Here is a 14449-nt window from a genome sequence, read left to right as displayed (position 1 = left end):
AAGTTTGGAGTTACAGGCTGGGGAGCTCTAGAATACTGTAACCAGAACTTCACAGTTTAGAAGAAATACAGCTAGTGGAGACATGGCTCACGTGGTTTGAGAAGGGAACAAAGACTAGTGGGATCTAGGCTATTCTGATTTGCATTCTGGCAAAGAGCTGGCTCTGTCTTTTCTTGTCCTTGAGTAAGACTGAATTCAAAGGTAATGGATTAAGTTATTTGGCAGAGACAGTTTTAAGTCACCTTAACCTTTGGGTGGTGGCTTGGTTATCACTGTGTTTATTGAGGTTGATAATGACATTTCAAACAGAAAGATGAGAACTATGCAGTCAACTGAGAGAAAATATGAACAGAGAGTGAGCATGTTTAGAGTTGCAGAAAAGGAGTGTGTAGACAGAGTATCTGTATTGTTAGAGATGAACACAGCAGAGACCTTATACTTTGTACTGGGCACTGGCAAATGTGCCCCGAGGGTCCACTCACTGAGGCTCCCACATGTTGATATGCAAATTCTCTTGAAAAGTGTGATCAGAATGCCAAGTAAAAGGCTCCCTGCTTGAGAACCATCTGCCAAATCCTGCCCGCGAATTCTTCCACACCTTCCCTGTCATGGACGATTCTCTTAAACCATGAGCCAAGATAAATCCATCCAATGTCAGGTATTTGGTCAACAGTAAGAAAAGATAGTTACTAATGCAGTATGTTAATAGTGTAGGTATTGACTGGAGAAAGCTTGAGCTGAAACTCTTCCTGTCAGTAGTCAAGGCTAATTTTATTATTAGGGACAAAATTTAAAGCATTCTTGCCCAGTATTTTAAACTAGCCCCCTTAGTGGCTCTGAATATATTTCTAGGTGTTCTTATTTGGAGGATTCTGGGGAAGCAAAAAAAGAGACACTGACTTCAGCTACTATTTTGCCCCTCTCTGGCTTTATCTTTTCTCTCCAGAGTCATTCTGTTTTGGAGTTACTTTGGAATTGAGGAAAACAGGACAGGTGCCTCCCAAAGTAACGTTCACAGCACAGATCACCCTCAAAATGAGAAGCTACTGACAAGGACAAGGCTGCGCCTTGGGGTGGAGACGATCAAGAGACGTCACCAGCACTTCTCCAGAGACGTCACCAGCACTTCTTCTCCAGAGCCTTCATGGGACCTGAACTTGATACCAGTCAGACCACTGGCCTGCCAAGATCGATTGGCTCCTTTCCTCCCTCTTTCACACCATTAACACTTGGGAAATTAATTTGGGATTTCAGAACTCTTATCTGTTCTTACCAACACGGTCACAGGAAGTGAATCAATCTTTGCCTTCACTGCTTAACTGTGGTGACTTGCTGGGGTAGGTGCTCAAATCTAGTCCACTGGGAGTTGGCAGGGGCTCTAAAACCAGCAATAGGAGAGAGTTCTTCTTCATTGCCCAGATAAGCTACCTTAAGGTCAACCCTGCCTCAGAAAAATATAGCATTCGGCCCAAGGATGGATGCCTCAGGGTTTAAAGTAAAGCACAGAGCGCAGGAAACAATGAAGAAGGTTCCAGGGGAAATAACATATCAAAATGAAGAAATTGAGCCATTTCAATTGGAAAACTAAAGTAACAAGGGCTAGGGCCAGGGCTTCTCAGGAGAGTCTCAGTACCCAGGATGGGTACCCTTCTCCATGTGAAGGGTTCGATCACCTGGGGAAGTTAAACCTGCATCCCTGCCCCACCCACACACCTGTAGTTCCTGTTAGGACGTGCACAGGGCGCTCTCAGCTCAGGAGAGTTTCCATACCCTAAAAATGAAGGGCTAGTGGCTAAAGAAGGGACCAACTATCACTCACTTTTTAGTTAACTTTATTATCTAGTTCCAAGTCTAGATTTATTAAGAGGCTTTGATTCATTAGACTTTTCCTCAATATAGTTTCTTTGTAAACACTTTGAGCTACAGTAATCATTCCCACGAAACCACCTTGATTCTGACAAAAGAGAATCACAAACCCTGTGAAGTGGCTATGGTAGGGGAGGGAGATATCTTGAACTGGTGCCTTTAGAGATGAAATGCAAGTTCTTAGGCGTGTCTATTCTAGAGCCAGGCAATGGATGGAGTCCCAGCACTCAAAAGGCCCAAGGACGATGACTATGAGGTGAAGGCCAACCTGGCTACATAGACGCTGTCTCTCAAAAAACTTTAAAAGTTCTGTGTTCTGGGTTATCTCGTCTTGAGAAAAGAAGAAGGCAAGACAGGACTGTACATGGTTGCCATGATTTGTCCTAAAAAGCTTCAGTAACAATGACTGTGTCCGCCAATCCTGGATGGCAGGAGGGTTTGTTTAATAGTTTTCAGGCAGATTCCCTACCTGCCTGTACTGCCCTCCCTCAACCCTCGAGCTTGTCTGAGGTTTCATTTCACAAATCAGCAGCAGATGAAAATACAAGGAACAGCACAGTGGATACGCAGACTAAGGACCCTACTCTTAATTTTAAGAGTAAAAGTCTAGACTTCCTCTGCCACATGCAATCAAGTTTAATATACACTCCCCATATCTTTTTCTAACATTTTTATATAAATTTAAATATCTTACAAAAAAAGGCCTTTTTTCTCCAAACATAAATTTGATCGAAACACAGACTCCCCACCCCTGAATACTTCCTCACTGAAATATAAATGCTCTGGGAGAAGAGTAGGAATCTTGGCCACTCGGTCTCTGAAGCTTGGATCACACCGTGGAGAAGGCACTTGTGTTTTGAGGTCTCCAGCAAGTGTCTCAGCACTCAGAACGGCTATCCTCCAGACCCACACCACAGCCTCCCACGTGCCCAGTCAATGAGGCAGCTGGAGGAAGATGGTGAGAACACATGATTCTAGGATATTGAAAATTAAAAATAAAACAGCACAGACTAGTTCTCACGCTAGAAGTGAACTACAAACAAAATTCAAATTCATGACAATTAGACCTGCTTCATTCTCATAAATTATAAAATACAAAGGTGGCTGTTTAATGACAAGACTCAAACAGTACTCGAAAAGCTTGTGTCAATATACAAAGAGTCAGTGTCTCTGGGCAGCCCTCAGAGCAGCACCCAGGCAGAAGGTCCGTCCCCTACTGCTGGGCTAGCAGGGCTGTCCTGTTGGCCTTCATCTTCTCCAGCCGCTTTGCCAGGTGGCTGTTGGTCATCTCCATCTCCTCGATCTTGTCCAGTGCTGTCCGTAGCTGGAGACAAAGAGCACAGTCACTTTATGTGGTCAGGGAAAGCCCAGCATCCTTTCCTTTCTGTCTCTGCTAATAATGACAGCCATGTCTGGGGTCCCCAAACAGCTGCCACCCTTCTCCAGGCAGCTAGAGGCCTAAACAGTGGTGTTGAGGATTGTTTAAACCACAAAATAAAATGTGTAAAAGCTGTAGAAAACTGATGTTATCTGAAGCAAAACCCAAAAATACATTATTTTTTCCTGCCTTACCAAAAAAAGTCAATGGCAGCCACTGTGCAGGTCCAAAGCTTGTGTGAACGGCAAGCAGCTCTAGGGTTTCTTCACCAGGTCTTTTGGGTTTTGGTTATTTGACACAGGGTCACATTATGCATCCATGGCTGGCCTAGACCTCACTATGTAGATAGACCAGGCTGCCCTTAAACTAACAGAGATCCGCCTGCCTCCACATCCCAAGTGCTGGGATTAAAGGCGTGCGCCACCAAACTTGACTGCCGTCCACTGTGAATTTCCCACAGAACTTTCAGGAGCACGCATGCCAACACAGTACCTCTCGCTGCAGCTTCCTCTTTTCTGCTTTCAGCTCATCTTCGATTTTCTCTGCATTCTCAGCGGCAGTTCTGTAGCGCAGCACCTGGCCCTCAAGCCGGCTGACCTGTGAATAGGAGCACACAGACCACTAGGGTTTGCCACCGCTGCTCGCCATCCAAGAGGAAACTCAGTGCCACTGGGGAGCCAAGGGTCCCAGAGAAGTACAGTTGCAGTCAGTCACTGGAAGGCCAACTTCCCATTTTAAGTCTATAGGCTTTTGAAATGTACATGAAGGGATATTTTTCTAAAGAGGCCCTGTTTTTAAATTTTCTAGAAATAGCTTTTTAAAAAAAAAAAAAAAAAAAAAGACAGCTGCAAAGTAGTTTTTTTAAAAAAAATATACCCGTTTATTTACTGTGTGCACATAGAAGTCTGTGTTTGTTTTATGTCAAATTGTGCTGTGGGACAATGGTCTGTACCCTGAGGCTGAGGATTCATTCTGAATTAAGAAAAATCAGGTTTGATCAAGTAAGACCACCTGAGAAATCTCTGGTAGGAACAGATAGCCCAGATGTCTGAGTTCTTGTTTTGTTTTTGTAAAAGGGGGGGAAGTGCTGTGGGACAATGGTCTGTATCTTGTCACTTACATTTTAAATAAATGCTGACTGGCCAGTAGCCAGGCAGGAAGTATAAGTGGGACAACCAGACAGGAAGTAGAGGCGGGGCAATGAGAACAAGAGAATTCAGGAAAGAGGAAAGGTTGGTCAGCAGTTGTGACCCAGACACAGAAGAAGCAAGATGTGACTGCCTCACTGAAAAAGGTACCAAGCCATGTGGCTAACATGGACAAGAATAATGGACTAATTAATATAAGTTATAAAAGTTAATAAGAAGTCTGAGCTAATGGGCCAATCAGATTATAACTAATGTAGACTTCTCTGTGATTATTTCAGGTATAAGCTAAACAGGGCAGCTGGGAAGAACAAGCAGCCTCCCTCCTCCTACAGAATGGCACCCAACGTTTAAAAAAGAGAGATATACAGAATGATGCCCAACATGTGGACAACTGCATCCACATAAAGCCTGAGAGAGCTTAAAAAGTAATTCTAGACAAAAAATAATAGAGTAAAGCATGGGTTATTAATAGCAGCACGTTCTCAAGTGGACTCTGCTTGCTAGAGGCAAGCGCTCTCATTTAAGAGAGGCTTCATGACTCAGCTTTAGCTGCAAAAATTTTGCAGCCCTTTTGAGAATCTCTAGCTGCAAAACCTTGCAGCTTTTTAAGGAGGTCCTGCTACAAAATACTTAAATGCTATTGGACCGCATGATTTTTTGATGGTGGCAGGGACCTTGAAACACCATAGAGTTGTGGCAAATTAAAGACTCATGTGGTCAGAAGAAGAGATATACAGTAAAGATATATTCAGATGAAGAAAACCTTTAAATGGTTTACAGTGTGTTTAAAAATATATGTAGGCTTGGGAGAAAAAAGATAAAAGGATAAAGTCCTTAAAATAGAGTAGTTAGGTGTGGTGGCACACACCTTTAATATCAACACTTGGGAAGCAGAAGCAAGCAGACCTCTGTGAGTTCAAGGTATGGTGGCACACACCTTTAATCACTGCACTTGGGAGGCAGAGGCAAGCAGACCTCTGTGAGTTCATGGACAGACTGGTCTATATAGGGAGTTCCAGGACAGCCAAAGAAACACACAAAACCTGTCTCAAAAAGCCAAAAAATAAAAATAAAAGAAATAGAGGTTAAAATAAAGCCACGTAAGGATGAAAAATAAACAGAGAATCTTGATACTGTATGTTATTATGCTCTCTTTGAATTGTTTGAATGCTGAGGAAGAAGCAACAGCTGCTAAAAGATACTTGTTTATAAATGCTGCTGAGTTAATTCAAGATAGGTATTTTGAAAATACCTTGACTTCAAAATTGAAGTCAAAAGGTATGTTACTTTGGAGAGGTTTTGATTTTGTTTCCACAGGAAATGAGAAGCTGTGGATTCATTCTGAGTTAAAAAAAAAATCAGGTTTGATCAAGGAAGACCACCTGAGAAATCTCCAATAGGAGCAGATGGCCCAGATGTCTGAGTTCTACATCCAGAACAGATTCAAGACTGCTGCCTGAGAAGATCAAGCCTCACAGGATACTCCAGTTATGACTTGATCATAATTCTAAATTTTCTTTAGGCCCCCATAAGATTATCAGCACCCTCAACCAGCAGGAAGTAGCCTGGAAAACTACACCCACATTCCCAAAAAATGAACTATGGATATTTTCCTTTGTTTAGAATGTTGGTTACAAGTTGTTATGGATAATGGTCAGCAGAAAAGCTAAACAAAGGATATTAGATTCAGAGTTCTTGTTTTGTTTTTTAAAGGGGGGAAGTACTGTAGGACAATGGTTTGTACCCTGTCAATTGTATTTTAATAAAATGCTGACTGGCCAGTAGCCAAGCAGGAAGTATAGGTGGGGCAACAAGAACAGGAGAATTCTGGAAAGAGGAAAGCTCATTTCTGCAGTTGTGACCTAGCCACAGAAGCAGCAAGATGTGACTGCTTGCCCAATAAGGTACCGAGCCACATGGCTAACATAGACAAGAATAATGGGCTAATATAAGTTGTAAGACTTAATAAGAAGTCTGAGCTACTAACCCAATCAGTTTATAACTAATGTAGACCTCTGTGTGATTTCTTTGGGACTTAACGATTGCAGGAACTGGGCAGGACAGCAGTTAACAAAATTGATACAAGCTAAAGTCATCTGAGAAGAGGGAGCCTCAATTGAGAAAATGTCTGTAAGATCCAGCTGTAGGCAAGCCTATTATAGGGCATTTTTTTTCTTTCTTTCTTCCTTTCTCTCTCTTTCTTTCTTTTCTTTTTTCTTTCCTTCCTTCTTTCTTTCCTTCCTTCCTTCCTCCTTCCTTCCTTTTTTTCTTTCTTCTTTCTTCTTTCTTTCTTTCATTCTTTCTTTCTTTTTGATCAAGACAGGGTTTCTCTGTGTAGGCCTGGCTGTCTTGGAATTTACTCTGTAGACCAGGCTGTCCTCAAAAATCCACCTGCCTCTGACTCCGGGGTGCTGGAATTAAAAGGTGTTTACCACCAGTGCCCAGCTGGGCATTTTTCTTAATTAGTGATTGATGGGGGAGGGGTCCAGTCCACTGTGGGTGATTCCATCCCAGAGTCCTGGGTTCTATAAGAAAGCAGGCTAAACAAGCCATGAAGAACAAGCCAGTAAGCAGCACTCCTCATGGCCTCTGTCTCCAGTTTTCTACCCTGTCTGAGTTCCTGCCCTCACTGCTTTGTTGATGACCTGTTATATGGAAATGTGAGAAAATAAACCCTTCCCTTCCCACGTTTCTGATGGAGGAGGGTCATCTGTCTATGTGTTACTTTCATTGGTTAATAAAGAAACTGCCTTGGCCCTTTAATAGGACAGAAATTAGGTAGGCGGAGTAGACAGAACAGAATTGTGGGAGAAAGAAAGCAGAGTCAGGCAGACGCCTCAGGTAGTTGCCATAGCTCTTCTCTTCGAGATGGATGCAGGCTAAGATCCTTCCCAGTAAGACACCACCTCGTGGTGCTACACAGATTACTAAATATGGGTTAAAGCAAGATATGAAAATTAGCCAATAAGAGGCTGAAACTAATGGGCCAGGCAGTGTTTAAATGAATACCGTTTCTGTGTAATTATTCTGGGGCTAAGCTAGCCATGCGGAGCCAGGCAGGAATGTAGCCCACCGCTCCATCAACACGTTTCTATTGGTCTTGGTGTTTCAGCACAGCAATAGAAATCCTAACAAGGACAAGATAAGAAAACAACATGTTGGAACCAGTTGTCCACTGCCATGTGGGTCCTGGGGATCAAACTCTGTTGTGCCATCCTGATGGCCTAGTCCTCTGTCTTTAGAGCAGAAACAAAGCTGAATAACGCTACCAGGTGTTCTCTGGTGGCTGTGCAACTGTAATGCAGAGCTTTTGAAGAGACCAAGCCACCAGGGCCACCCACAGAAACTCAAAGGTTTAGCCACTCTGATGCAAGAGGTTGAGACATTTGATAGCATTTAATGGCGTCTGAATCATTTGGTGCCTCACAGAAATACTTACACTTTGTTCCAAGGTGGTTATGTCCTGTTCTGCTTTGGAAAGCTTGAATTTGTATTCACTAATTTGTCTATTGGCATCTCCTAAAACAGAAGATAATAATGAATTACACTCATCTCCAGAGATGACAGTGTGAAGTAGCATACAGAGGACATGCAGTTCAGGTTCTAGACTCTGTACTATAAGAAGCTCCTGCATCTCTGCTCAGCAGTATCCCTGAGACCAAGAGTTAGAAGCAAAGCTCTTCTTTCCCTCTAGATCAGTGGGTTCTTAACCCGTGGGTTGCGATCTCTTTTGAGGTCACATATCAGATACTTATATTATGATTCACAGCAGTAACAAAATTACAGTGATGAAGTAGCAATAAAATGATTTTACGGTTGGGGTCACCACAACATGAGGAAGGGTATTAAAGGGTCACAGCAGTAGGAAGGTTGAGAACCACTGCTCTAGACGCATGTGAACAGAGTGTTGAGAAAGGAAGCTCACAGGGTGGCAATGGCCCTGCAGCTTCTGGGCCCTCTGCATCTCTGAACCCAGCCCTGTACCTTCCAGCTCCCAGGCAGTGTTTCTGCTCTCACACTCTCATTCAGCTCTTCACCAGTCCCAGTAAGACACACTCATTTCCATGACTAGAGAACTATAACTTCTTCACTTGATCATTTTATTTGCATTCTCTTATAACAACAATGCTCTGTAATACTGTTTGTGTATGTAAAGAGGTCCTGCTTTAGTATCCTTAAATCTATGGACCTAGCCAAATGCTTTGCAGTGTATGCTTCAATAAAGCTGAGACAAATGCTTTTTCTCTTTCTTTCTTTTCTTTCTTTCTTTCTTTCTTTCTTTCTTTCTTTCTTTCTTTCTTTCTTTGTTTTTTTTTTTTGTTTTTTGAGACAGGGTTTCTCTGTAGCTTTGGAACCTGTCCTGGAACTAGCTCTTGTAGACCAGGCTGGTCTTGAATTCACAGAGAGCCACCTGCCTCTGCCTCCCGAGTGCTGGGATTAAAGGCATGTGCCACAACCGCCCAGCTAGACAAATGCTTTTCAATTGCACAGTGATGTTATGAGTGTATCTACAAATCATTAGTGGCTAGGCTCTAGGAAGCAGTCACAAAAAGCTAGCCTGTTCCTCCTCAACTTGGTTCCTTTCAAATTCGCTGCCTTTGCAATCTTTCAAAACCTACTTCTACCCTCTGGAACTTCTGGCAATGCTATACTGGTCAAGCTCACCATACCAGCATCCTAACTAGCCTTCCCACATTCTGTCACCTTTCTGTCCCACCACACCATTGAGGTGTTCTAGAACAAACTATTCATCAAGGAATATGGGGGGCCTGAGGTCCACACAAGTTATTACCAATAAGCTTCAACCCCCAAGTCCCTCCTTTCAGCCTAAGCCCAATTGTCAATACGAAAAGATCACAAATAGCCAAGATTTTAAGTGCATTACCAGTAAAGCCCCTATGAATTACAAACTAAAATAAAAGCTCCTTATGGTAAGTTACACATCACTACCAACAGGGAAAGTATAATACGAATAGATTTTAGGACAACTCTACTGTGGGATTTAGGATGAATACAGCACACAGCCAAGCATGGTAGTACACACCTTTAATCCCAGCACTTGAGAGGCAGAGGCATGTGGATCTCTGTGAGTTCTAGGCAAGCCTGGTCTACAGAGTGAGTTCGGGCCAGGCAGGATTATGTAGGAACACCCTGTCTCAAACAAACCAACAACACGGGATGAAGAGTAGAAAGGTAAAGGAAACATAATTTGTGTAAACAGACTATTATTTTGTAGTCTAGGTTTTAATTTCATATAAAGGTGAATCTTTGTTAAAAACTAGGAAACTTCAGAAACTCAACATTAATGAGCTGGTCTCAAATCTTCAACTTTCCAAAATGAATTTCAAAGAAAAGCTTAAATGGAAGAGGGGTTCATACACAGGAGCTCAGACATCATATGCAGGCAGTGGCTGGTCCATGCCATCCCTGGAACTCACAGGTGAGTAGATCCCCGTTCAGCTCCTAAGGGGCCAGGGCCACTCTTCCTGGACTCCAATAGCCCACATCCAACTTATTCCAGGGATACATGCTACATACCAGTTCAGACTGGCCTGTACCCTGGTACCTACTCTGCATCTCAATGAACTGCAAATCTGAGCCATTCTGCAGTCCCGCCAGGTCCCCAGATGTGCCGTCATTCCTTGCAGACTTCTGCCGTTCTTCCTCTATCTGCAGCTTCAGTCTTCTAACCTGAAACGGAAGTAGAAGTCACAGTGAGGTCAGTGTCTGTCTCAGTCTCTGTCTCTTTCTTTGATGATACTGGGGTGAAGCCCGAGGACTCCAGCATGCTAAGCAAACACTAGCACAGAGTTTAGCCATATCCCTCTTTTTACTTTGAAATAGGTCCTCGCTAAGCTGCCCAGGCTGGCCTTGCACTCACTCTAGCCCAGACAGACCTCGAGCTTGTGAGTCTCTTTCCTCAGCCTCCTAAGTGGTTGTGATTGCAGGACCCGTGTCACCAGGCCTGGATGGAAGATAAGTGTCTTAAACTTTTATGTGTCCATGAATATATGGAGGTCAGGGGTCTACATCAGACCCTTTCCTCAGTTCTTCATGTTATTTTTGAGATATGGACCTCACCAAGCCTGAAGCATGGCTGACCAGTAAGCTCCAGTGAACCTCCTATGTTCACCTCTCCAATGCTGGGATTAGAGACTTCCTGCAGTACCTACTACTGGGAATTCACATTTAGGACACGTTTGCGCAGCAAGTGCTGTAGAAACTTTGATCAGTTCCCAACCCCAATTCTCTCTAAGTAAAGGAGGTAACTGGTCCAGTGGCCATAACACACAATGAAGCAGGTCCGTATTATTATTAGCAAGTCATACAAATCATTTTTTTCTATGAGAAAAATGGCTCTAGGCATTCAATATAAACTGATATAAACAGAAAGGAATGAACCTCAGAAGCCAGGTATCCCAATAAAGACTTCTACTCTTTATCACTTGTGTATATCTATACAACAATACATTTTTTCAATATTTTTTCTTTGACTTAGTAAAATGAAATTTTTCATGGGTAGACAGGACTTTTGTCTAGTTTTTTAGAGATAAGTTGAATACTTAGAGAACTTTAACTATTCAAATTAATTGGAAGCACAAGTGGCTGGCTCTTCCAGTGCCTTTAGCTCTGCTGCCAGGGATTAGAAGGAAGCTGAGCACTAGCTTTGCCACCGTCTAGTGGGCAGGGCAGGGCTGATTTCAGACTCAATGAATGCACACTTCCCAAGCACCTCTGCCTTCTGCACACATGGGTTTGTCTTGGGAGAATTTGGTTATCATCCCATCATTCCTATCACACCCCAAAAGGGGCATCCCTCTTCTTTAGCACTCTTACCCAAAGGTCCTGCACCATGTCTAACTTTACTCTCTACACACACAAACTTCTCCGATGTCTCTGGAAGCATAGCCTACCATCAGCTGATGCTCCTGCAGCAACCTTATCTAGGTACACTTTTTAACCTCAGGACTCTTACAGAGCCTGCAGTTCCTGTATCCCTACTGTGTGCTGCTGCTTTTGTCTTCCCAGGCTCCTACCTCAGCCAAGAAATGGAACAGTGCTCTCCGACTTTCCTTGCTGTTGCTGATCTATCCTACACTCATACTCCCTATAAGTCCCCATTCTTACCTGCTGAGGCTCATCTCTAACTACCTCACATACTCACTAGTGTACTGTGCCTCTGTCGTGTTAGCTCCTGACTTGCACTCCCCAAACTAACCCCTATCTCGGCCATTTTAGTACACGTCTAGAGTAAGACATACTCCCACAATGCACCCCAGTTTCTGGAACACTTCAAGAATCCTGCCGTCTACCTCTTTTTGCTCTTGGCCTTCATTTAACACACACACACACACACACACACACACACACACACACATATTCATTCTCTCTGTACCCTGTAGTGATATTTTATTTGCATTTTAATAAATAAAGCTTGCCTGGGGATCAGAGTGCAAAGCTAAGCCAGTAGAGGCCAGGGAGTGGTGGCACACTGTGGAGGCCCCAAAATGAGCCTATTTCCACCTTGTCTAAAGGTCAGAAGTCAAAATTGTTGACAACAACTAGGGTTACACATCCTGACCTAGGGTGTGGTTACTTGGTCCTTTTGGCATTGAGATGGCCCACACAAGTAGGCCCCACCCCTGCCTACCAACAGTCAGGAAATTCAAGCATACTTCTCCTTTTGAGTCTAGGCTGGGTTCACTGCCTAAACAACAGAATGATTTTGTCAAGAATCAATGACTTGATAAAGCAAGTTACTGTCTGAGTTGTCCTTTGTATCATGTTAATGCAGTCTTTTGTTTTCTTCCCCTTTTTGTATGGAAAATAATTGCAGGTGTAGTCAGCATTCAGTATTCTCTCAGTGGCCCTCCTGTTACTATCTGTGTCTTAGTGATTCTTTCTAATCTTTGTTCCTCCTACTTAACATTTTTCTAATCCTCGACCCTGGTAAGTGGTATTTTTGTTGAAGCTGGTCTCTGACAGCACATACTTTTAATCCCAGGACTTGGGAGACAGAGTCAGCTAGATCTCCAAGAGTTCAAGGCTACCCTGAGCTACACAAGATTGACCCAGAAAAAGATGCAGGTGTAGTGGCTCACACCTTTAACCCAGCAATAGGGAGGTGGATATGGAGAGAGGATATGGAGAGAGGAATATAAAGGGGAAGAGACAAGAACTCATCGGAATGTGGAGTCTAAGGATTCATGGAGACAGGATCTCGCCCTGTGGATCTGGTAGAGATAAAAGGTCTCTCTAGTGATTGGCTGTTTTGCTTTTCTGGTCTTCAGATTGAACCCCAATATCTGTCTCTGGGTTTTTATTATTCATGCTACAATACCCTAATCCTGATATCATTCAGCCACACTCACTTCCAGTCACTGATCTTTACTCTGACATCCTCCCAACACTGCTCATTCAGCTTAACTTCCAGGTTCAACCTGATCCCATGCCCACCACCCCTTTTAGGTTTTTGAGACAGGGTTTCTCTTTGTAGCATAGAGCCTGTGCTGGCTGTAATGGATTAATTAAAAACACGGTAGGATCCCTGGCAGCTGCAGCAGCAGAAACATTGCAGGTCCCTGAGTGGCAGCAGTGGGCAGCGGGTCCCGAGAGCAGCCAGTCCCAGGCAGGGACAGCGCAGTTCCCTGAGTGGCTGCAGCAGGCCAAAGGAGAGACAGACAGATGGGCATGCCATGAGACAAGCAGCGGCAGGTGAGAGACAGAGACATGGATAGGCATGCCACGCAGAGTAAGGTTGGATATTTATTTAGTGGGTTATGGAGGGGGAGGGAGAAGAGGAGAGGAGAGGAGAGGGAGGGAGGGAGAGAGAGAGAGAGAGAGAGAGAGAGAGAGAGAGAGAGAGAGAGAGGAGAGAAGCTGCCTCTTAGAGAGGGAGACAGAAAAGGAAGGGACTCAGGCTGCAAGCAGGAAGGAAGATCTGCCTGCTTCAGTGGGGGGGCATGGGCGTGGCTTTTCTCTTAAAGAGACAGAACAGATCATTACACTGGCACTTGCTCTGTAGACCAGGCTGGCCTTGAACTTACAGAAATTCACCTGCCTCTGTCTCCTGAGTACTGGGGTTAAAGGCATGTGCCACCACTGCCCAGCTCACCATGGTCTTTCCTGCCCACCACATCCCTTTTTCTAAGCACCATGGTCTTACCTGCCCACTACATTCCTTGTCCTGGCTATGTCCGTCTTGACTACATGCCTGTACCACAGAGCTAAATGTCGCTAGAGAAACATAAGTGTGTTCACAGAAACTTCACATACAACACAGCTTAATTCTATTGCCTGATTTCTCTCTACTAAGACTTTGGAGGCATGGATTTTTCAAATAAAGCCACAACAATCTGATTATTCATCCAAATTTCCTACAAGCCATGAGTAATGTATTGAACAGTGGAATATCATTTGCCATTTGCTTACTGACTGAATAGGAGTAAGGAAAAGAGTGAATGACAACCACTCGTAGTTTTCCAAACTAAGGATTAGAAGTTCCTAGAATTGACATGGGCTGCATTGATGCTTGAACACTTTTGAATATGTCACTGTGAGATTTCAAGATACTAGAAAGAATAGGACAGAAGCTTCCAGAGGAAAAGAAAACGTCACCTATGAGAGATCAAATCTCAAAACGTCCTCAAAATTGTTTACTATTATTATTATTATTACTATTATTATTATTATTGAGTGTTCATGTGCATACATGAAAACACACTCATGTGGAGGTTAGAGGACAACTCTGAGGGTCTGTTCTCACGTGCTACCTTTATGTGGTCTTAGGGACTGACCTCAGGTCGCCTGGCTGGGCCATCTCATAGGCCTGTCTTCACCATTCTGAACAACTATCATCAAAAACAGGACAATCAAGGAATAGGTTTTTAAAACCCCAAGGAAAAATGACTCTTTCAGGCCTTCAAGGTCATGGGAAATTAACAGCCCACACGGTCTTTCCTTAGGAAGCGCCTGGAATACACAGAATGCGAGTGAGAGGGGAAGGAAGAAAGGCCGAGAAAAGGGAGCCCAAGCCCTTCGAAGCATGGGCAGAGAA

General features: G+C 43.6%; 1 protein-coding gene across 5 annotated transcripts in view; it reads right to left on the bottom strand.

Annotated features, from left to right (window-relative positions):
- Window positions 1-1817: 1817 nt before the first annotated feature.
- Lrrfip2 (LRR binding FLII interacting protein 2) overlaps window positions 1818-14449 on the bottom strand; it is a 113081-nt gene continuing 100449 nt past the window's right edge. For all 5 annotated transcript variants that reach the window (XM_038322642.2, XM_038322646.2, XM_038322643.2 and 2 more), the window contains 4 exons: window positions 9963-10083; window positions 7832-7911; window positions 3737-3841; window positions 1818-3190 (listed from right to left, as the gene is read on the bottom strand). In XM_038322642.2, the coding sequence (XP_038178570.1) occupies window positions 3080-3190; window positions 3737-3841; window positions 7832-7911; window positions 9963-10083 (417 nt within the window). In that variant the 3' untranslated portion in view covers window positions 1818-3079. The remainder of the gene's footprint in view (window positions 3191-3736; window positions 3842-7831; window positions 7912-9962; window positions 10084-14449) is intronic.

Source organism: Arvicola amphibius, chromosome 3, assembly GCF_903992535.2.
Source record: "Arvicola amphibius chromosome 3, mArvAmp1.2, whole genome shotgun sequence".
In the NCBI taxonomy this organism is placed as follows: domain Eukaryota; kingdom Metazoa; phylum Chordata; class Mammalia; order Rodentia; family Cricetidae; genus Arvicola; species Arvicola amphibius.
The sequence above is the reverse complement of the archived record's forward strand: the minus strand, read 5'-3'. Positions and strand labels throughout refer to the sequence as shown.